Source organism: Chiloscyllium plagiosum, chromosome 9 (assembly GCF_004010195.1).
Source record: "Chiloscyllium plagiosum isolate BGI_BamShark_2017 chromosome 9, ASM401019v2, whole genome shotgun sequence".
In the NCBI taxonomy this organism is placed as follows: Eukaryota; Metazoa; Chordata; class Chondrichthyes; order Orectolobiformes; family Hemiscylliidae; genus Chiloscyllium; species Chiloscyllium plagiosum.
Genome location: NC_057718.1, coordinates 27,085,316 through 27,107,810, shown reverse-complemented (window position 1 = coordinate 27,107,810; position 22,495 = coordinate 27,085,316). Strand labels below are relative to the sequence as shown.

The following is a 22,495-nucleotide window of genomic DNA, read 5'->3' as shown; positions in this document are numbered from 1 at the left end:
GGTGACCTTATAGAGGTTTATAAAATCATGAGGGATAAATAGACAAGGTCTTTTCCCTGGGGTTGGGGGAGCCCAGAACTAGAGGGCATAGGTTTAGGGTGAGAGGGGAAAGATAGAAAAGGGACTTAAGGGGCAACTGTTTCATGCAGAGGGGGTATGTGTTGGGAATGAGTTGCCAGAGGAAGTGATGGAGGATAGTACAATTGCAACATTTAAAAGGCATCTAGATGGGTACACGATTAGGAAGAGTTTGGAGGGATATGGGCCTGGAGCTGGCAGTTGGGACTAGATTGGGTTGGGCTATCTGATCGGCATGGACAAGTTGGACCGAAGGGTCTGTTCCCATGCTGTACACCTCTTTGACTCTATAATTCAATCAAGCTATTCAAACATGATTTACCTCTAACAAAACTTGAAAGCTTTTATTTTTAGACTTTGCCATGGATTGTCTCTGGAAGTTTCCCAATCACTGATCTTAGGCTGACTGACAGGTCACTGCTGGGTTTACCTTCTATTTTTTGCACAGTGACTTAACATATAAAATCCTCTACCGGCTTGGCCACATTCTCAAATTGAAGAAAAAACTGGAAGATTGTTATTAGAGACCCTGTAATCATTACCCTTATGTCTCTCACATAAGTAGGATGGATCAAATCAGTCATTTCTATCCCCATTTTCATTTACTGGATAGAAACATGGCTGGCTAAGCCAGGATTTATTGCCCATCCCTAAATTTCTGCAGGAAGGTGAACTGCCTTCTTGAATCATTGTGGTTCTTGTGATATAGGTATACCAACATTGCTGTTAAAGGATGAATTCCAGGATTTTGACCCATCAACCAAAGAGAATGACAACACATTTCCAAGTTGGAACGGTGTGTGAATTGGAGGGAATTTGCAGGTGGTGGTGCTCCCCTTCACCAACTACCTTTATGCTTTACATAGCAGAGTTTGCAAATATGGAAAGGCACTGTTGAAGGTGCATCTTGTAGATGGTACATACTACTGCATTGGTGGAGGGACTAAATGCTTGTATGGTGCCAATCAGGGTGCTGCTTTGTCCTGGACAGTGTCAAGCTTCAAGTGTTGTTGGAGCAGCATTCATCCAGGCAAGTGGGAGAATTGGATCATATTCTTGACTTCCACTTAATAGATGATGAACAGACTTTATGGAGTCAGGAGGAATGTTACTTGCCACGGAATTCCTAGCCTCTGACCTGCTCTTGTATTTATATGGCTAGTCCAGTTGTGTCATCATGAGAACAGTCAATGCTGTCAATATACCAGTAAAGAAGTAGACAGTTAATACACAGGACAGGACAAATATAAAGAAAGAGTACTTAAAAGATTGGTCACCCTATGGCCAAATATCTTCAGCTGCTTCACCTTGTCTCCACTGTAAGGTCAGAAATGGGGTGATACAGTTCGGTGTGGACATACTCAATTCTTGATAAGACTTTAAAATATTCATTTAATACTTCAGCATTGCTCTCTGTATCCATAAGTGATCTCCTTTCAGATCCCTAATCACTCTAACCTTCTTGTGACTATCTTTTTACTGTACTGCAATTTATAAGAGACTTGTGGGTTCCTTTTCTGTTAGCTGATAATTTTATTCTTTTTTAAATCTACCCTTGCACTTCTCTTATTCAGCTTGGTAATAATCTTACCACAGACTCTCGAGTTCTTCATAGTCAATGATACATGAACAGTTGAAGGATACTCGATCTCCAAATCCCAAACATATGGCCTCATTCTCCTAGATTAGCTCTTTTGTTTTGCCATGTTAGAATTTGAGATTACTTATTTTAACCTAATTTGATTATTTTTCATGTTAATATTTTTATGAGCACAACAAAATCTATGTTTAGACTACATTATTTTTGAGGCGTACAAAGTTGAGGTTCGTGGGCAGCATGGTGGCATGGTGGTTAGCACTGCTGCCTCACAATGCCAGAGACCCAGGTTCAATTCCCGCCTCAGGCGACTCTCTGTGTGGAATTTGCACATTCTCCCCGTGTCTGCGTGGGTTTCCTCCGGGTGCTCCGGTTTCCTCTCACAGTCCAAAAATGTGCAGGTTAGGTGAATTGGCCATGCTAAATTGCCCGTAGTGTTAGGTGAAGGGGTAAATGTAGGAGAATGGGTCTGGGTGGGTTACGCTTTGGCAGGTCGGTGTGGACTTGTTGGGCCGAAGGGTCTGTTTCCACACTGTAAGTAATCTAATCTAATCTAATCTAAAGTAATCTAATCTAATCTAAATACAGAGCATAGATACTTAAACTGCTATTTAAAAGTGATTCAGTATTTTACCGTAGAAGTCTGTATTTCAAGACAAAACAATAGCAGGCTTTTAGCTTCACAACATTTGAACGACTCCATTTCAATAGCAAACTTATCCTAATTTGGAGAACCGGAAGAGTACACATCCTTGCAAAGAACAAGTGGAATTGGAACTCTCAAGGACACTCATAGCACAGTTCTTTCACTGAATGATGTGTGTCTCAGACAAACAACTTTGTAAAAAGCTTGTAAGTAATGAGCTCAATATTAGCAGATTTTATTTTCTCCCTTACAAATGAGAAGCAAAAGTTAACATGATTAAATTAAATACTCCAAAAATTCTGACAGTGTACACCGAAAATAAGTTGGCCTTAAGTACAGAGTTTAAATTACATTTTAGGAGAAGCAAAAGCTTGTTTCTCTATCGAATTTTGATTGGTAAGTGCGCATACAGACGAACAAATCTAAAAATAATCAAAATCAAGTACAGTTTTGGACCCCTTGGAAAAATCAACTTGTGAGCATGAACAGTTTGCTTCCATGTACCTAACTATTAAAATATAGGTTTTATTATCTGGAATTATTTAATGGTAGAAACGGGCTTTTTAAACAATTGCACATGCTTTCTCCTAAAATATTAACAGTGCATAAAAATTACTTCCGCATATTTTCAATAATGAAAAGATATCACAAAGATATCAGGAGATGGCTTTATTAACACAAGGTAAGAATTGAATACTCTTAGTTCAGCAATTCTGACATGAATCCAATTATGAAAGAAGCCACCATCTGTTCATAATGTTCAATTCTGCAATAATTGTAACCATAAAATGAATGGGGTGCGTGAGAGAATAACTGAAGGAAAATTCAAACCATATGCAATAACTAAAAGAACTATTTTCTCCAAACATATTTCATTTACTATATTTTATATCTTCAAGCACTACCTATTGTTTAGAAATTCAATGTAATTCTGTTAAGCTACTGAGTTTTCTGATAAAAAACGTATTTTGAGAAACAGTCCCCCACAATGCTGAAAGAACATGCTCCAGCTGTTGTACAAAATGTGATTATACACTTGGAATTAAATAACCATGCGACTCAACAAATATCAACCATATTTATTTTCCAACTCACCATCCATCACTATCTGCTGCATTAACATTTACCCCAAACTGTACTAAGAACTTCACAATTTCTGTGTGACCTGCACAGACAGCATTATGTAGGGCTGTAATTCCTTCATCATTTGCTTGGCTAGGATCCTCTACCTATACGAGAAAAACAGATTACAAACAATAATGAACTGATTTTTTAAACCATTAACGACAAAAATTGATTGTGATTGCGCAACCACAATCATTAGTAACAAATACAATGTTCCTCGGTTACATACTTGACACTAGAACAATTTCCAACACAATTCAACAACAAATTAGAGACATCTGCATTGTCCAGATAAATTGAGAAATAAAGTCCATACTCAGCAACTGTTTTCCAACTGAGTTCTTCAATATTTTGAAAATCAGTTCTGAAAAATTAGCATATAGTTTACAGCTTTTCCAAGAATGAAACTAATTATGTGCATTAAATTCATTCTAAATCAAGTTGCCCACAATGCTCCTTATTCTGTCAAGTAGGGGTAAAAGACTCACATGCAAATAATACTTGGCAGGAAACCATCAAGCATAAAAGATAAACACTGGGCTAAGTTTTCCAGCCCTTTGTGGGTGCAGCGAGAGGCTAAAGAATATCATGGGTAGGTGGGAGTGGAGTTTCCACCATCTTTCTGCTACCATGACATTTTATTAGCAGTAAGAAAATGGAGGATAGTTGTCCTTATAGCTTCTTGCTGCCACTGTTGGCACTTTCTGAGTGGTGGGTGAGCTGTCTAAATGTCGAGAGACCATCCGTGAACAGCGGTGGTTCAAGTTTGGGGTTCTCTTCTGGCATCCTTAGCACATGGAAGACTGCATGGCAACACTGACTTTCCTTCAGTAACAACAACTGTCCTGTTTTGCTTGGTTGGGAGGATGGTATTCTTCTTTAGCATCCTCCTTTTCAAGGTGCAGTCCCAGAAGTGACCACAGACATTGGCAGCAATGCCAAAACTGCAATCTATCAACTTTGTGAATAGCCAGCAGTTGCAAGGAGTGGGCAGGTGCCCTTTAAAGGAATAGCTGGGATAAGAACTAATTAGTTACTCAACAAAGGGTAGAGTTAAGGTTGCACACCCTTCATGTTTGACCCCCACACCCTTTGCCATCAACCCAGCTTCACAGCAATTGAGCAGAATGCATTCAACCCCAAGAATAAAACAAAGCCCTTTGTCTGGGTTTCAGTTCAAATTGTTCCAGATCCAGTAAAACTGGGTAGAATGAAAATTTAAACACACTTTATATCAAGTGACATCAAAGGTCATAACATACCTCATAAATAATGCGCTGGACTAGATCAAATTCCCCTTCCAGAGAAGAATCAAGCAACAGTGCTAGAGGATTGAACTTAACCCTCATTCCATGACCAATACGTTCTGAGCCTAGCTTTTTCAGATTTGTCCTCTTTCCCTGAAACCAACAAAAACAAAATAAAAATTGGGACATGAACAACTAGGCAATGAATTATACTTCTGCCCAAAGGGTCTAGTGCAAGACATAATTTGGGCTCTTAGCAATAACCAATAGCACATGTACAAGTCACTGCGGAGCTTTAGTTTATTTCCTTAGGAGATATGGGCTTTGCTGGCTGGTCCAATTATGTTTTCATATCCCTGGTTGCCCTTCAGGCATTTGTGGTGATGGTGAGCTGCCCTTTAGAATCACTGTAGCCCATGTGATGTAGATACATCCACAGTGCGACTAGGGAGGGAGTTCCAGAATTTTGATTCAGCAAAAGGTGAAGAAATGGTGACATATTCCCAAGTCAAAAAGTGTGGCGCTAGAAAAGCATAGCCAAGTCAGGCAGCATCTGAGGGGCAGAACATAATGTTACAAGATTAAATTGTGTTCTCTCTCTGGACATTAATGTAATAGTAAAGAGTTTAGCTGCACTCTCTCTCAGTGGGGACGACATTCATGCAAGAATGCGGATGACTTCCATTCCATTTAGACAGCCATTTGCTCCTACTCCCCCTACTATTATCAAATTAAACTATCATTCAATCTCTTCCATTAAGAAATGCTTTCTAGCCATCCCCTGAAGCTTGGTATATCACACCGACATTGTCTTGGGAAATCACTGAGTCAGGAAATCATCTGCATAACGATTCCCCAGAATTAGGGCATTTACATTATCTCAGAGGATGGTCTCATCACACCATCATACCTGGGGTAACATGTGACTATGAGGGAGTGGCTGAGGGGTTTTCTTGAATGGCATGTGACTGTGGGAGAATGGCCAAAGTAACCGTGAGCGTGACCAACTGACCTGTATAAAGGGGTTATGTTTTCTTTGTTCAGGGCCTCACTTTGACTCGACTTTGCATGCCTGTGAAGAGTGTCAAAAGTGGTTACCTATCTTGTAACAAGCCTTAATAAACTTTAACTGTTTGCATAAGTTGGTGTGTGTGAATTGCATCTCCTGTATGAAACCTCAGGAAAAAAACCTAACAAGGAAGGTCAACGTTTCGAGCATAAGCTTTTCATCAGAAACATAGGACTCTGATCTCCAGCATCTGCAATCCTCAGGCTTGCCCCAATGTAATCCCAAGGCAGGAGATGAATGTCTTGGAGGGAACTTGCAAGCGTTCCCATGTAACAGTTGCCCTATCTTCCTAGATGGCAGTGGTTGTGGATTCTGAAGATGCTGTCTAAACAATACTTGGTAAATTTTGCAGTGAAAATGTGCCGGTGGTTGAGAGAGTGACTGTTTGTAAATATGTTGTCAACCAAGCAGGTTTATTTTTCCTAAATGTTGTCAAGTTTCTTCAGTATTGTTGGAGCTGCACTCATTCCATCACATTTTTCTCTTGGAGTTGGTGGACAGGCTTTGGGGAATCAAGAGATGCAGGATTGAGAGCCTGTGACCGGTCCTTGTAGCTACAGTATTTATATGGTTAGTCCAGTTCAGTTTCAGATCAATGGTAAACCCAGTATGTTGATGGTGAGGGATGCTGCAATGGTAATGTCACTGAATGTTAAGGGGCAATGGTTGGATACTCTATGGTTGGTGACGGTCATTGTCTATTACTTGTGTGGTACTGTTGTTTGCCACATTACTCCCCAAGCCGAGATATGTTCAAGTCTTGCTGCATTTGAGCATGGACTGCTACAATATCTGAAGTGTCACGAACGGTGCTAAACATTACAGTCACCAGCAAACATCCCCATGTCTGATTTCGTAACAGAGGGAAAGTCACCAATGAAGCAACTAAAGATGATTGGGTCTAGGACATACCCAGAGGCTCTCCTGCAGAGATGACTGACGTCCAAGAGACACAGTCATCTTCCTTTATATGACTCCGACTGGCAGAATGTTTTCCCCCAAACTGATTTTGATTACCCAATAAGCACCTCTGAGTTGACAACTCGTACAAATTCTCAGGTTTTCTCTTTTGCGGTGGGGTTCCCCACAGATCAGGATGGGGATATTCATACAGCCTTCTCCTCCAGTGAGTTATTTAATTCTCCACAACTCATGATTGAATGCGGCAGGACCAGAGCGCGATTGATGGTGGAATCATTTAGCCCTGTCCAGTACTCGTTGTTTATGCCATTCGCCATGCAAAGTTGTATTTTCACTAGATTAACACCTTGTATTCATGTATGCCTGGTACTGGGCCTGGGATGCCCATCTGCACTCTTCATTCAAGCAAGACAGATTTCCTGACTTGGTAACACTAGAGTGGGATATGCCAGGTTATGAGGTTGCAGATAATTTCAGTGCAAATCTGCACAAAGCTGATTATCCACAATGTTTCGTAGACATTTAGTCTTGAGTTCTCAATCTATTCAAAATTTATCCCAATTAACAGAATGTTACTAGCACACCACACATTCTCGTGCATCCACAATGGGAATATAATGCTTCAACTCCACAAGGACTGTATGGTGGTCACTCTTATCAAATTGATAAAGTCACATCTGTCTGAGGCAGAAAAATTAGTGATGAGGCCGAGAATGTATTTCTCTCTTGTTGCTGCCTTCACCATTTGCTGCACATCCAATTCAGCAGCAATGTCCATTAGAACTCTTACCAGCTCCATTAGTAGTGGTGCTGCCGAACCACTCCTGGTGATGGACGTTGAAGTTGCTATCCCAAAATACATTCTGCACCTGTGCCACCCTCAGTGTCTCCTCCAAGTGGTGGTCAACATGAAGGAGCACTCATTCATTAACAGAAGAAAGGGAGGTAGTAGGGAGCATAAAGTGGTAATCGGAAAAAGGTTTCCTTACTCATATTTCACCTGATGCCATGAGACTTCATGGGGTCCAGAGTCAACGTTGACAATGTCCAGAGTAACTCCACCCTGACTGAAAACCATGACAACTTTGCTGGGATGGTGATGGTGCTGTCTGGGATAGTCATTCTCACGGAACCATAACTCGTACTCATTAGCAAGATATTACTTAACTAACTAGTTTGAGTGTTCTCTCAATTTTGGCACTAGTTCCCAGGAGTTACGAAGGCTGACTTTGCAGGGTTGACAGGACTATATCTGTTGTCATCGTTTCTGGTGACGAGATCAATGTCAGGTTATCTATTGAGTTTCATTCCTTTTTTTGATTCATAGCAATTGTTACAATTAAATTGCCAGCGAGGCCATTTCAAAGGGAAGTTGAAGGTCAATTACACCGTTGGGCGTCTGAAATTACACGTGGGCAAACGAGGTATTTCCTTCCGAAAGGACATGAGTCAATCAGATTTTTTTTTAATAACAAAAATCGACAACAGTTTCATAGGGATCGAGAGAGTTTTAATTTCAGACATTTTTTCAAATTCAAATTTCACCATCTGCCATGGTGGAATTTGAACCAAAGTCATTTGAGCATTACCTGGGTCTCTGGATTACAAGTCCAGGAATGGTATCATGTGCCATTGTCTGTCCAATCTTGCCCCAATAGCTCAAGAAGTTTACATGTGAACAACTGAGCCCTACAAGTTAGTGAAGTCTGAACGGACTTAAGGTCTGAGTTAAGATTGGCAAACAAAAATATACCTTAACAGCCCAAACTTAAGAAGGGAAAACAATTGCCAAGCTATTTTACAAATGCAATCACTGTTCAGTGACCATTGTTGGAAGAGTGTGTGGGAGGTATAGGGCAGACCAGATATGCATATGATTCAAATTGATGGTGATGATGTCATATAATGCTTCCATTCTCTACCTTGGTCAGCAACAAGCAGCTACATTTATGCAGAAAATCTATGGTAGTAAGACATCTGAAGGTGCTTCACAGGAGTGCTATCAAACAAGACTGAAAAATTGAATGAATCATGGTATATCGTAGGTCAGTATCTCTAAAACTATACCAGTGACTCAAAGCTTTTAGTGAAGGTGATGGTGGGGAAAAAAAAAAACAGAAGTTACTAATTTACCCAGCAATCTTTGAAAATCATTTATGGGATGATGACCAGATTGGTAAGCAATGAATCATGGATCAGAAATTCTGATTCTTATTCTTATTTCATTTGCATGAGGGAAGGAGGATCATGGGAACCCATGCAGCTTTTCTTCCTAGCCACACACCACCCTGACTTGGAACTATATTGCCATTCCTTCACTATCACTGGATTCCAATCTTAGAAACTTACAAACAGCACTGTTGATGCACCAACACCATATAGTCAGCAGCGATTCGAGATGAATGGGAAATAATTTCTGGTCTTGCCAATGGCACACTCTTCTCATTTAATAATAAAAAATATGAAAAAACTTGGGAGGTGATAATGTACACAATATATTTTCAACTTTATAAAATTCAGTTTTCTATGGCATACTTTTGAATAAGAGTTCTTTGTATTAGAATAAAAGAAAAACATGTCAAATAATCTTTAAGGTCCTACACCATAAATTAGAAAAACAACAAAAAAGTGTTTTACAGACTTATATGTCCAAGTTATATTGTTATGGTTGTACATTTATATGGGATGATCACTGGATTGAAAAATCCATTCTATGTTACATTCCATTCAAGGTTTTATTTTGCCAGGTTCTCCATCACAGACCAGCAGCATGGTGGCTCAGTGGTTAGCATTGCTGCCTTACAGCACCGGAGACCCGGGTTTAATGCAGAGGCTGTATGGAGTTTGCACATTTTCCCCGTATCTGTGTGGGTTTCCTCCTACAACCCAAAAATGTGTAGGCTAAATGAATTGGCCATGCTAAATTGCTGATAGTTTTGGGTGCATTAAATATAGGGTGGGGGAATGGGTCTAGGTGGGTTACTCTTTGGATGGTTGGTATGGACTGGTTTCCACACTGTAGGTAATCTAATCTAAAACAAAACCTGTCAAATTCCATTACTTGTCCATTATGGCAGTGAAGTGAGATTCCACTGAAGCTTCTTCTGAAGCTTTTTTGGAAAAGATACTGAATGCAATACAGTTGATATTAGATTACATTACAGTGTGGAAACAGGCCCTTCGGCCCAACAAGTCCACACCGACCCGCTGAAGCGCAATCCACCCCGACATTTACCCCTTTAACCTAACACTACGGGCAATTTAGCGTGGCCAATTCACCTGACCCACACATCTTTGGACTGTGGGAGGAAACCGGAGCACCCGGAGGAAACCCACGCAGACACGGGGAGAATGTGCAAACTCCACACAGTCAGTCGCCTGAGTCGGGAATTGAACCCGGGTCTCTGGCGCTGTGAGGCAGCAGTGCTAACCACTGTGCCACCGTGCCGCCCACATGGTTTACATGATATGGTTTACATGAACTTTAGTAAAACCTTTGACAAGGTCTCACATGGAAGGATAATTCAAATGTTAAGAGCCCATGGAATCCAAGGCAGTATGGCAAACTGGATCCAAAACTGGCTAACAAACAGAAGGCAAAGAGTCATGGTGAAGGGCCATATTTGTAATTGGAAGCTTGTGATCAGTGGTGTTCCCCATGTTTTGTTATGGGACCCTTGTAGTTTGTTATTTACATTAATGACTTGGATGTGAGTGTAAAAGTTAGAAGTTGTAAGCTTGCAGATGATCCGAAAATTGGTGATGGTCTTGACAGTGAAGAGAATGTTCTCAGTCTACAGCCTGATATTGATCAGCTGGTAAATTGGGCACAGCAATGGCAGATGGATTTATTCCTGATAAGTGTGAGGTGATACATTCTGGGAGGCCTAATGAAGGAAGGTAAAGCACAAGGAATGGTCGATCCCTTGGAAGTATCGAGGAACAAAGGGTTCTTGGTGTACAAGTCCATAGATCCCTAAAAGGTCTCAGCACAGGCTGACAAGATGGAGAAAAAAGGCATATGGGATGCTTGTCTTCATTAACTGGGGAAGAGAATATATGTGCAAGTCAGTCTTGTGACAACTTTATAAAACTTTGACTCAGTCACAAATAGAATACTCTGTGCAGTTCCCGTTGCCACACTATTGGAAGGATGTGATTGTTTTGAAGAGGATGCACAGGAGACCGGGGGGGCGCACGGTGGCTCAGTGGTTAGCATTGCTGCCTCTCAGCATCAGGGACCGGGTTCAATTCCAGCTTTGGGTGACTGTCTGTGTGGAGTTTGCACATTCTCCCAGTGTCCGCATGGGTTTTCTCTGGTTGCTCTGGTTTCCTCCCACAATGCAAACATATGCAAGTCAGGTAGATTGGCCATGCTAAATTGCCCATCGTGTTCAGGAATGTGTAGGTCAGATGCATTAGTTAGAGGTAAATATAGAGTGGTAGGGGTCTGGGTGGGTTACTCTTCAGAGGGTCAGTGTGGACTTGTTGGGCTGAATGGCCTATTTCCATGCTGTAGGGCTTCTATTCTATTCTAAAAGATTCACTAGATTGTTTCCTTGGTTGAAAAAACTCAGTTACTATGAGAGACTGGATAGGCCAGGTTTTTTACCTTGGAGTAGAGGAGGCTAAAGCAGGATCTGATTTAGGTATACAAAAGCATGAGCAGCATAAACAGAGGTAGATCATGTGAATCTCTTTCCCACGGCAGACATGGCTGAGGCCAGAGGGCATAAGTCTAAGAAAAGGAGTAAGTAGTTGAGTGCAGATCTGAGGACAGGTTATTTTCAACCACAGGGTGGTAGATATATGAAACATGCTGCCTGAGAGGGTGGGTGGAGGCAAGTATTCTCGCAAAATGTAGGAAGAATCTGGCTAAGTACTTAGAGTCATAGAGATGTACAGGACGGAAACAGACCCTTCAGTCCAACTTGTCTATGCTGACCAGATATTCCAACCCAATCTAGTCCCACCTGCTAGAACCCGGTCCATATCCCTCCAAACTCTTCCTATTTATAGACCCATCCAAATGCCTTTAAAATGTTGCAATTGTACTCGCTTCCACCACTTCCTCTGGCAGCTCATTCCATACAAGTACCATTGTCTGCATGAAAAAGTTGCCCCTTAGGTCTCTTTTATATCTTTCCCCTCTCACCTTAAACCTATGCCCTCTAGCTCCGGACTCCTGCAACCCAGGGAAACCCAGCCTCTGACGCTCCAGGGAAAACAGCCCGAGCCTGTTCAGCCTCTTCCTATGGCTCAAATCCTCCAACCCTGGCAATGTCCTTGTAAATCTTTTCTGAACCCTTTCAAGCTTCACAACATCCTTCCGATAGGAAGACCAGAATTGCATGCAGTATTCCAACAGTGGCCTAACCAATGTCCTGTACATCTGCAACATGACTTCCCAACTCCTGCACTCAATACTCTGACCAATAAAGGAAAGCATAACAAACACCTTCTTCACTGTCCTATCTACCTGTGACGCCATTTTCAAGGAGCTATGAACCTGCACTCCAAGGTCTCTTTGTTCAGCAACACTCACTAGGATCTTACCATGAAGTGTATAAATCCTGCTAAGATTTGCTTTCCCAAAATGCAGCACCTCATATTTATCTGAATTAAACTTCATCTGCCACTTCTCAACCCATTGGCCCACCTGATCAAGATCCCAATATAATCTGAGGTAACCTTCTTCGCTGTCCAATTGCGGTGTCATCTGCAAACTTACTAACTGTACCTCTCATGCTCGCATCCATATCACTTATATAAATGATGAAAAGTAGTGGACCCAGCACTGATCCTTGTGGCACACCACTGGTCACAGGCCTCCAGTCTGAAAAACAACCCTCTACCACCACCCTCTGTCTTCTACCTTTGAGCCAGTCCTGTATCCAAATAGCTAGTTCTCCCTGTATTCCGTGAGATCTAACCTCGCCAACCTGTCTTCCATGGGAACCTTGTTGAATGCCCTACTGAAGTCCGTATAGATTACATCTACTGCTCTGCCCTCATCAACCTTCTTTGCTACTTCTTCAAAAAACTCAATCAAGTTTGTGAGACATGATTTCCCATGCACATAGCCATGTTGACTATCCCTAATCAGTCCTTGCCTTTCCAAATACATGTTCATCCTGTTCCTCAGGATTCCCTCCAACAACTTGCTCATCACCGATGTCAGGCTCACTGGTCTATAGTTCCCTGGCTTGTTCCTACCACCTTTCTTAAACAGTGGCACCATGTTAGCCAACCTCCAGTCTTCCGGCACCTGACCTGTGACTGTTAAACTGTCAGGGCACAGCAGATGATGGACCAACTGCAGGTAAATGGGATTGGTGTAGTTTAGTGTTTGTTGGATGGCAGAGACATGATGGCCTGAAGGGCCTGTTTCTATGCTTTATGACGCCATGATGCTATAATAGAAAGAGTGAAGGTAAGACCAAGAGATAACAATGAAAAGACAATTTCAAAGAAACAAGTAAAGAAATGCACCAAATAATAAAGGAAATTTCTTCCTCCATTTCATTTGGACATGCAGATGAACTGTATAAGATGAAATGCCAATTTTGAAATTATCCTGGAGCCCATCTCTATTACAACAGTGTGCTCCAAATAGTTTAGAATTAAATGGCTTAATAAGTTTCACTGCAGCTAGCTATCTCAGATACAGCAGTAAGGAAAGTTACGTATACTGATCCAAGGAGGGGGTCACAGCAAATAAAGTGCAATTCAAATCAGCAATGTTTCTAAAATACAGATTTATCCATGTTCTTGTCAAAATGAGAACATGTATTTTTGTTCTCTCTTTAATACTAAAGCTGTAACTAATATAGAACATTAAAGAAAGTGTGGACCATTAGCATATACATGCATCATTTCAGGACCATTAGATCACAAGCTAATGTTTTAAACAAAATTCTAGGTTATAGGTAATAAAATTTACCAATGCTAACAATAATCTAATTCCAAAATAAAGCATAATTTTCAAAAAGATCTTTTTGAAACCTTTTTGCATATTATACATGAATGAACAAAGTACAGCAATAACTAGTGGCTAAAGGAGTTAAAAATATCAAAGCTAAATTCTGCGAATGCTGGGAATATGAAATAAACACAAAACACTGGAGAAATTCAGCAGGTCTGGCAGTAAAGAGAGAATCAAGTTAATGTTTGGAATCCGGTATGACTCTGCAGACTCTTCAGATTATTTTACGAATTAAGCTCAGGAGCCTTGAGGTCCTAATCAATGATCTTTTAATAAGACCATAAGACATAGGAGCGGAAGTAAGGCCATTCGGCCCATCGAGTCCACTCCGCCATTCAATCATGGCTGATGGGCATTTCAACTCCACTTACCCGCATTCTCCCCGTATGATATGGATAATGAGCCAATGTTGGGAGACTCGACCCCAAAATGAATTCAAAAGTGGCACTACATTACTTGACTTCCAAAAAAAGTCTGTTTTAGACAAACACATTCAAAAAGTGGCAAGGTATCCATGATGCCCCTGGCTCCACTTATCTTTCTAAGTGCCATACTATTTCCTGTCCAATGCCTGTGTTTTGTTTCATCATTGTCTCAGCCCCATTACTTTGTCTCAGGGTCAATACTGTTTCAGCCACATTGCATTTTCACAGAAACTCTGCCAGCTGCATCAGCACCCGAGTGTCTTTAATCAGTTCAACTAATTTTTCTTTAAATATCTCTTCTTGAATAAGAATAACAAAATTAATCTTAAATGACTACTATGATTACTGCTTTTGAGGTTAACTAAAACTCTCTACCTCATTCTAATCCCTGGCTTACATGTTAATGGATAATAAACCTAAGCTTCCACCTAAGAAACATACCAACTCAAAATGTTAACTGTTACTTTCCCCACAGATGCTGCCAGATCGGAGTTTCTCCAGCACTGTCTGTGTTTTTGTCTAAATCTTTCCATTTTAGAAAAAAAGCAAGCATGTATTCAGGAAAACGAACTGCATTTGATAATTGGAAAGTTAAGTTAATATTTTTGGAAATTTAAATGAAAGAAATAAAGCACCTGGTCAAAAATACAAATTGCATCGCTATCAAAATTATTTGTGCAAACTAAAATGAGATCAATTTATGATTTCAAATTTTCAGCAAAAATCTTAACAGTGTGGACTACTCACAGGTGGCAAGATGGTATGTCCAGTAATTTCAGGTGCGCGCATATTAAAAGTATCATCTCCTACATTCTCCTGTTCACCAGTAATAGGATATGGAGGTGGGGGGTATGGGGGATATTCGTCTGTTAATTCTTCTGAAGAGTGTGGGCTATCTTCACTTTGGTGCTCTTCCACAGAAGATAGAACAGAAGATGTTGGTATCTGTCCCTCCAGAAAAGAACCACGTGGAGAAGATGAAACATGTTCTTCAGCATCTGAAGTTTCAGCTTCCTTCTTCAGAATTAGTTCAGACTGATCTGAAGGAATATTTGTTACAGCTGGAGAGTCTTCCTCTTGTTTAATACCGTGATCTGTGCTTTCATCAACAACATTCGCTTCTGCAGATAAAAGAGCAGGTTGTTTTGGCTGGTAGAATGGCATTGGGCTACCAGTCTCCATAGCAGCCAGTGTCGTGCGCTGGTACAGCAGCTTCTGAATATTAGGTCCATTTGGTCCCTCTGGTTCTGTAATTGAGCTACGCTTTTTCAGTGGCCTGGGAGCGTTGGACAGTTTTTTCCTTAATGCTTCCAAGTCAGCATCACTCTGATTTCGGTATGGATTGTACATAAAAGGCAGGAGCTTCGTGGGGCTCAGTGGTCGTGGAATGCGTTCAGTCTCCGAATGGTCTGCTGGAGATGCAGCATTATCAGTCTCAGAATCAGGACCATCTGGTTTATCTTGGCTCTTTGAATGTGTACTACTAATCTCCTGGTCATTTTGATGCTGATTTCCTACGTAATTCTGAGAGGACCCAGGAATAACTGGTTTGCCATACACTGCAATTGACAAAATAACACGGAACACAAATTTAGAAATAGCCAAAGTTAATTTGATTTAACATTTCACGGAATAATTTTCTGCTTGCGAATTTTCCTCTTAAATTTTATACACTTACAAATAGGTTTGTTAAAAATGTGATACTGAAATGATCCCCATCATTTTGTTTTTTATCCAATGTTACCAATACACTATCCTGTTGTTGTTCATCACAGAAGCTAGCTAACCTGTGGCATTTCCATCATTTCCTATTTTTATAGGGACAACTTTACTATTGCAAACTCTGCTTGAACACACAAATAGCAGCAGTGGTGGGCCACCCTTGATAACAGCTGATCACATCATATTCTGTTCTCGCCCCAATAACCTGAAATGCCTTAAGTTCGAAAAATGTATCAATTTCTTTAAGTATATTCAGTGCTATTGCCTCCAGTCTTCTGTCAAAAATTCCACAGATTCATCAACCATCTGAGCCCTGTCAGAAATTTGTATGTTTCAAGAGATCCCCTTTTATTCTTCTCAATTCCAGTGATGACTGACCAGTCGACCCAATCTCTTTTTACAGGAATAATGAATTTGCTATCCCAGCAAAAGTCTGGTGAACTTTTTCTGCACTCCCCTTAACATTAAGTAATTTTTTTTTAGGTAAAGAGAGCATAGGGTCATAAAGACATAGAGATGTACAGCACGGAAACAGACCCTTGGGTCCAACTCGTTCATGCCGACCAGATATCCCAACCCAATCTAGTCCCACCTGCCAGCACCTGGCCCATATCCCTCCAAACCCTTCCTATTCATATACCCACCCAGATGCCTTTTAAATGTTGCAATTGTACTAGCCTCCACCATTTCCTCTGTAGCTCATTCCATGCACGTACCACCCCCTGCTTCACAAGTTGCCCCTTAGGTCTCTTCTTTATCTTTCCCCTCTCACCCTAAATCTATGCCCTCTAGTTCTGGACTCCCCCACCAGGGAAGAGACTTTGCCTATTTATCCTAACCATGCCCTTTATGGTTTTATAAACCTCCATAAGGTCACTCCTCAGCTTCCGACGCTCCAGGGAAAACAGCCCTAGCCTATTCAATATGTCCCTATAGCTCAAATCCTTCAACCCTGCCAACATCCTTGTAAATCTTCTCTAAACCCTTTTAAGTTTCACAACATCCTTCCAATTGGAAGGAGACCAGACTTGCACGCAATGTTCCAAAAGTGGCTGAACCAATGTCTTGTACAGCCGCAACATGACCTCCCAACTCCTGTACTCAATACTCTGACCAATCAAGGAAAGCATACCTTATACCTTCTTCACTAGCCTATCTACCTGCGACTCCACTTTCAAGGAGCTATGAACCTGCACTCCAAGGTCTTTTTGCTCAGCAACACACACGGTCAAAACTCCAGTCAAGGTTGTTTGCTGGGAGGCGTTGTGCAACACAACTTCCTAGGTTCATAGGATGGGAAGGGAGGTTTGGAAAAAGTTTTCTGCATGTAGAGTCCAAATATTATGTGCAGTCTACCATACACCATTAAAAGTAAAAACTGTCTGACAACAAACCCATCTTAACATTTCCACAATTCTAATCTGAGCATCATACAGCATATGGATAAAAACATTTTTTTAAAGAAGAAGTTCTATCTTATGGAGAGATTTCCACTGTAGTATTTATTTCCTTAGTCCAAAAAGATTTTAAATTCACAAACTCCGTTATTGGACAAGCGCTACAAAAACAGCCAGAGTACACGAGCAAAAAATAACATGACTATCTTCCCTATCAGAAAGTATTAATCCACACCACTATCACTTAACATGAAGACACAAAATATATATCTCAGAGCAAAAATCAATTGTTTAGAAATAACAATGTTGGGAAAGGGAGAAGGGAATATTACATGCTAACACCAGATCACAATGGAACCATCAGAAAACAAAATCCAAAAATTCAATTCAAAACAGCCAATAAATGAAATCTTCCTTACCACTTGTGAATTGAGGCCGTGTCTGTACTTTGGTCAATGCACTCTGAACAGCCTGTTGGAAGTTTTTGCCTGGTGCCTGTTGTTGTGTGTACATGGTGTAAATAGAACTTGCAGCCACTGTCTCTGGTTTTTTCAGGGGTTGGGGTGGAGGTTCTTTAGATGGTTGTGGGGTGAAAGGTCGTACTGTAGCGGCAGGTGGCGCCTCTGGAGAAGAATGAATTTGCATACTTGAAGCACAATGCTGTGATCCTGAAGTTTGCGTTGGTTTCAGCTTATTGACTATGGTTCCTACATTCCCAGGCAACTTTTGAGTGATTGACTCTGGCTTATTCTCTGCTATAGCAGCTAAATTAGATGGTCCAAAATAAGGTAAGGAAATCTGCTTTGGTTTGGAAGGGACAGGGGGTGGTACTTTAACGACATTCTTGTTAGCAGTCTGAAAATCAAAATTGAATAAAATTAGTTTACATAAAAATAGAACTTCAAACATTTTGATAAATGAAGATCTGGATTATTCCATATTTTTACTGATCTTCAAAACTTTGCACTTAGAACGGAATCATTTTACTCTTCACAAATTAGTCACTGTGCGTGCCACAAAAATCCTCTCCTGGTCATAGAATCCTCCCCTCACAGGTTGAACCAGAACACCACCAAATGTGAGATCTTGTTAAACTTGATCTCCTATCGTCTCCAGTGTAAAGAGACCATAAGATGTAAGAGAAGAATTAGGTCAGTCAGCCCATCGAATCATCTTCACCATTTGATCATGGCTGGTGTTTCTCAACTTCATGGGGACTCTCTAGTCCGAGGTACAAATAGATGTTTCTGTGGCCAGCAGCGAAAAGTCAGAATGGTGTGTTGCCTCCCTGGTACCAGGATCAAGGATGTCTCAGAGAGGGTGAGAATGTTCTCAAGGAAGAGAGGGACCAGCAGGAGGTCATTGTACACATTGGAACCAACGAGATAGGAAAAGGATGAGATTCTGAAGGGAGAATATAAAAAATTAGACAGGAATTTAAAAAGGAGATCCTCTGGAGTACTAATATCTGGATTACTCCTGGTGCTGCAAGCTAGTGAGGGCAGGAATAGGAGGATAGAGCAGATGAATGCATGGCTGAGGAACTGGTGTGTGGGAGAAGGATTCAATTTTTGGATCATTGGAATCTCTTCTAGGGTAAATGTGACCTGTACAAGAAGGACAGATTGCACCTGAATTGGAAGAGGACTGAGACACTGTCAGGGAGATTTGCTAGAGCAGCTCAAGAGGATATAAACTAATAAGGTGGTTGGGGGGGTTGTGGAGAACCCAGGGAAATAGTGAGGAAAGAGATCAATCCGAGATTGGCACAGTTGAAAAAAGAAGCGAGTCGAACAGTCAGGCACAAAGCAGACAACAATGTAGGGCTGACAAATAAACGCAGTTTTATTTCAATGCAAGAGACCTAACAGGGAAGGCAAAAGAATTTAGGGCATGGTTAACAACATGGGACTGGAATATCAGCAATTACAGAAACGTGCACAGGGATGGACAGGACTGGCTGCTTAATGTTCCAAGAGACAAATGCTACAGGAAGAACAGAAAGGGAGGCAAGAGAGGAGGGGGAGTGGCATTTTTGATAAAGGATAGCGTTACAGCTGTACTGAGGGGAGAATATTCCCGGAAATACATCCAGGGAAGTTACTTGGTTGGAACTGAGAAATAAGAAAGGGATGATCACCTTACTGGAATTGTATTGTAGACCTCTAAGTAGTCAGAGGAAATTAAGAAACAAATTTGCAAGGAGATCTCAGTTATCTGTAAGAATAACAGGATGGTTATGGTAGGAGTTTTTAACTTTCCAAACATAGACTAGGACTGCCATTGTGTTAAGGGTTTAGATGGAAAGGAATTGTTAAGTGTGTACAAGAAAATTTTCTGATTCAATATGTGGATGTACCTACTAGAGAAGGTGCAAAACTTGACTTACTCTTGGGAAATAGGGCAGGTGACTGAGGTGACAGTGGAAGAGCACTTGGGGCCAGAGACCATAATTCTAGTTTTAAAATAGTGATGGAGAAGAATAGACCAGATCTAAAAATTGACGTTCTAAAGTGAAGGAAGGCTAACTTTGATGGTATTAGGCAAGAACTTTCAGAAGCTGTTTGGGGGCAGATTTTGCATGAAAAGGAATGGAAGGAAAATGGGAAGCCTTCAGAAATGAGATAATAAGAGTCCAGAGACAGTATACCCCCATTAGGGTGAAAGGAAAGACCGGTAGGTATAGGAATGCTGGATGACTGAAGAAATTGAGAGCTTGGTTAAGAAAAAGAAGGAAGCATTTGTCAGGTATAGACAGGATAGATTGAGTGAATCCTTAGAAGAGTATAAAGGAAGTAGGAGTATACTTAAGAGGGAAATCTGGAGGGCAAAAAGGGGACATGAGATAGCTTTGGCAAATAGAATTAAGGAGAATCCAAAGGGTTTTTACAAATACATTAAGGACAAAAAGGGTCACGAAGGAGAGAAAAGGTTCCCTCAAAGATCAGCAAGGCGGCCTTTGCGTGGAACCGCAGGAGATGGGGAGATACTAAACGAGCATTTTGCATCAGTGTTTACTGTGGAAACGGACATGGAAGGTTTCGACTCTAGGGAAATAGATGGTGATATCTTTAAAAATATCCATATTACAAAGGAGGAAGTGCATAAAAGTGGATAAATCCCCAGGACCTGATCAGACATTTCGTTACCTTACTAGGTAACATCTTCAGTGGACCTTATGCGAAGCGATGCTGAAAATTCCTGCTTTCTATTTACATGTTTGGGTTTCTTTGGGTTGGTGATGTAATTTCCTGTGGTGACTTCACCACTTCGACTGGGCCAACACATCCATCCTAGGACAAGCCAAACAAAGACACACACGAGAATTCCTAGAAGCATCGCGTTCTAACCGGAACTTTATCAACAAACACATCAAGTTAGACCCCATCTACCACCCCCTGAGAAAAGGAACAGGAAGTGACTTCACCACAGGAAATTACATCACCAATCCAAAGAAACCCAAACATAAAAATAGAAAGCAGGAAATTTCAGCATTGCTTCACATGAGGCCCACTGAAGGTGTTACCTAGTAAGGTAACGAAACATCTGGAAATGAACCTTTCAGCTCAGCGAGCAAACCTACATCCAAAATTCAGAAAATAGCCTGTGCCTCTATTCTTCTTACTGCATTACCTTGCACTTTTCACATGGCATTCCATCTGCCACTTTCTTTGCCTGCTCTTCTAGTGACCCACTACTTCCTCAACACTATCTGTCCCTCCAGCTTTGTGCCATCTGCAAATTTATTCACAATGCTGACAGTTCCATCATCCATATCATTAATGCATAATACGAAGAGTTGTGGTCCCAACTCTGACCCCTGTGCAACTCCATTAGAACACATTTCTCTATCTCTGCCCATATTTCAGCCTCCTACTATTGGAACCCTTTTGTCACTGTCACATTAAATTAATTCAGTTCATCATCCATCCATTACTTTACTGAAACATCAGTTTGACTAAAACTTTATATTCCAACATTATGCACTGTTTATTTATTACACTTGTCCTCACTTACCTACATTTGACTCTGACTGCCTCAAATCCTTGAATAGGTGAAGGTATTAGAGATAGGAGGTCAAATTTATTTAAGGCTCAGGATTATGAAATGCAGATAACAAAGTGGAGCTAAGACCACAACCAGATGATCCATGATCTTACTGAAAGGTGCAGAAGGCTAATAGGCCCAAATGGCCTACTCCTGCGCTTACCGTCTTAGGTTTTACATCCTTCATCTTCTCTTCATATCGGTCAACCATTTTGTTCCATCTTATTTCTTAAATCTCCACCAGCCATATTTTATTTTGTTGAACATTCTATATCTCAAATTCTCATCGTTCTCACCACCCCATTACTGGCAGTATATCCTTCAGCTAGTTGGTTTCTCGACAATTCTCTCCAGATCCCTTCCTCTTAAACTTCCAGTAGCTAGCCCTTGCATGAAGCTTTTGCGATTCACCTCTAGTGCTTTTTCATCATCTCACTATTCCTTTTACATATTCTGATCCATAAATCAATTTGACACATTCTCTATATTAAGGATGCAATCTGTTCTGATATAACACATTAGTTCTGTTCCTGTGCAATCCAAGAAAATCATGTAATAGCAGCACCATTTAAACAAATGGGGCTGGCTTTGTCTAACAGCCAATACAAGTAAGGAAAGTTTTTGTTTTATAAATAATGGTCTAAATTCTTCAATTGGGTTATAACCAAATCAAATTGAAGAAATGCTTGTTATAGCAGAACCGATATTATATAAATAAATCTAAGTTCTTATTGATACTCCTTTAATGATCAAATGCATAAACAATCTAAACAACAAAAAGATACCTGTACTAACAAATAAGATAGCTTAGTTTGATCCAGGGAGAAATTGCAATATCAAACTGATTAATGTTTTAAACTTCCACAGTTACATCAGAGCAAGAGCAAATGTATTTTCTAATTATTCAGTCCCATAATTTTCATATATTTATTGCAAATAAGATTTCAAAAAACAGGTTTTCAATTCTGAAATACATTTTCAATTAAATAGAGCATTTCACTGAGAAAACTATTGCAGATTTGAAGAATTCATTCACTAAACACAAAAATGCAGTGATTAGATTAGATTACCTACAGTGTGGAAACAGGCCCTTCGGCCCAACAAGTCCACACCGATCCGTCACCCACTCATACCCCTACACTTGCTCTTCACCTACCACTACGGGCAATTTAGCATGGCCAATTCACCTGACCTGCACATCTTTGGACTGTGGGAGGAAACCGGAGCACCCGGAGG

General features: G+C 40.7%; 1 protein-coding gene across 2 annotated transcripts in view; it reads right to left on the bottom strand.

The window, feature by feature from the left end:
• Nucleotides 1-2,540: 2,540 nt before the first annotated feature.
• The window catches only part of LOC122552713 (apoptosis-stimulating of p53 protein 2-like), a 100,130-nt gene continuing 80,175 nt past the window's right edge, over nucleotides 2,541-22,495 (bottom strand). The window contains exons 12-15 of one of the 2 annotated variants that reach the window (XM_043695611.1): nucleotides 17,632-18,067; nucleotides 14,841-15,652; nucleotides 4,709-4,846; nucleotides 2,541-3,550 (exon numbers count right to left, since the gene is read on the bottom strand). In XM_043695611.1, the coding sequence (XP_043551546.1) occupies nucleotides 3,413-3,550; nucleotides 4,709-4,846; nucleotides 14,841-15,652; nucleotides 17,632-18,067 (1,524 nt within the window). In that variant the 3' untranslated portion in view covers nucleotides 2,541-3,412. Of the gene's footprint in view, nucleotides 3,551-4,708; nucleotides 4,847-5,705; nucleotides 5,766-14,840; nucleotides 15,653-17,631; nucleotides 18,068-22,495 lie in introns of those variants that run through there. The other variant, XM_043695612.1, reaches the window with a different exon arrangement.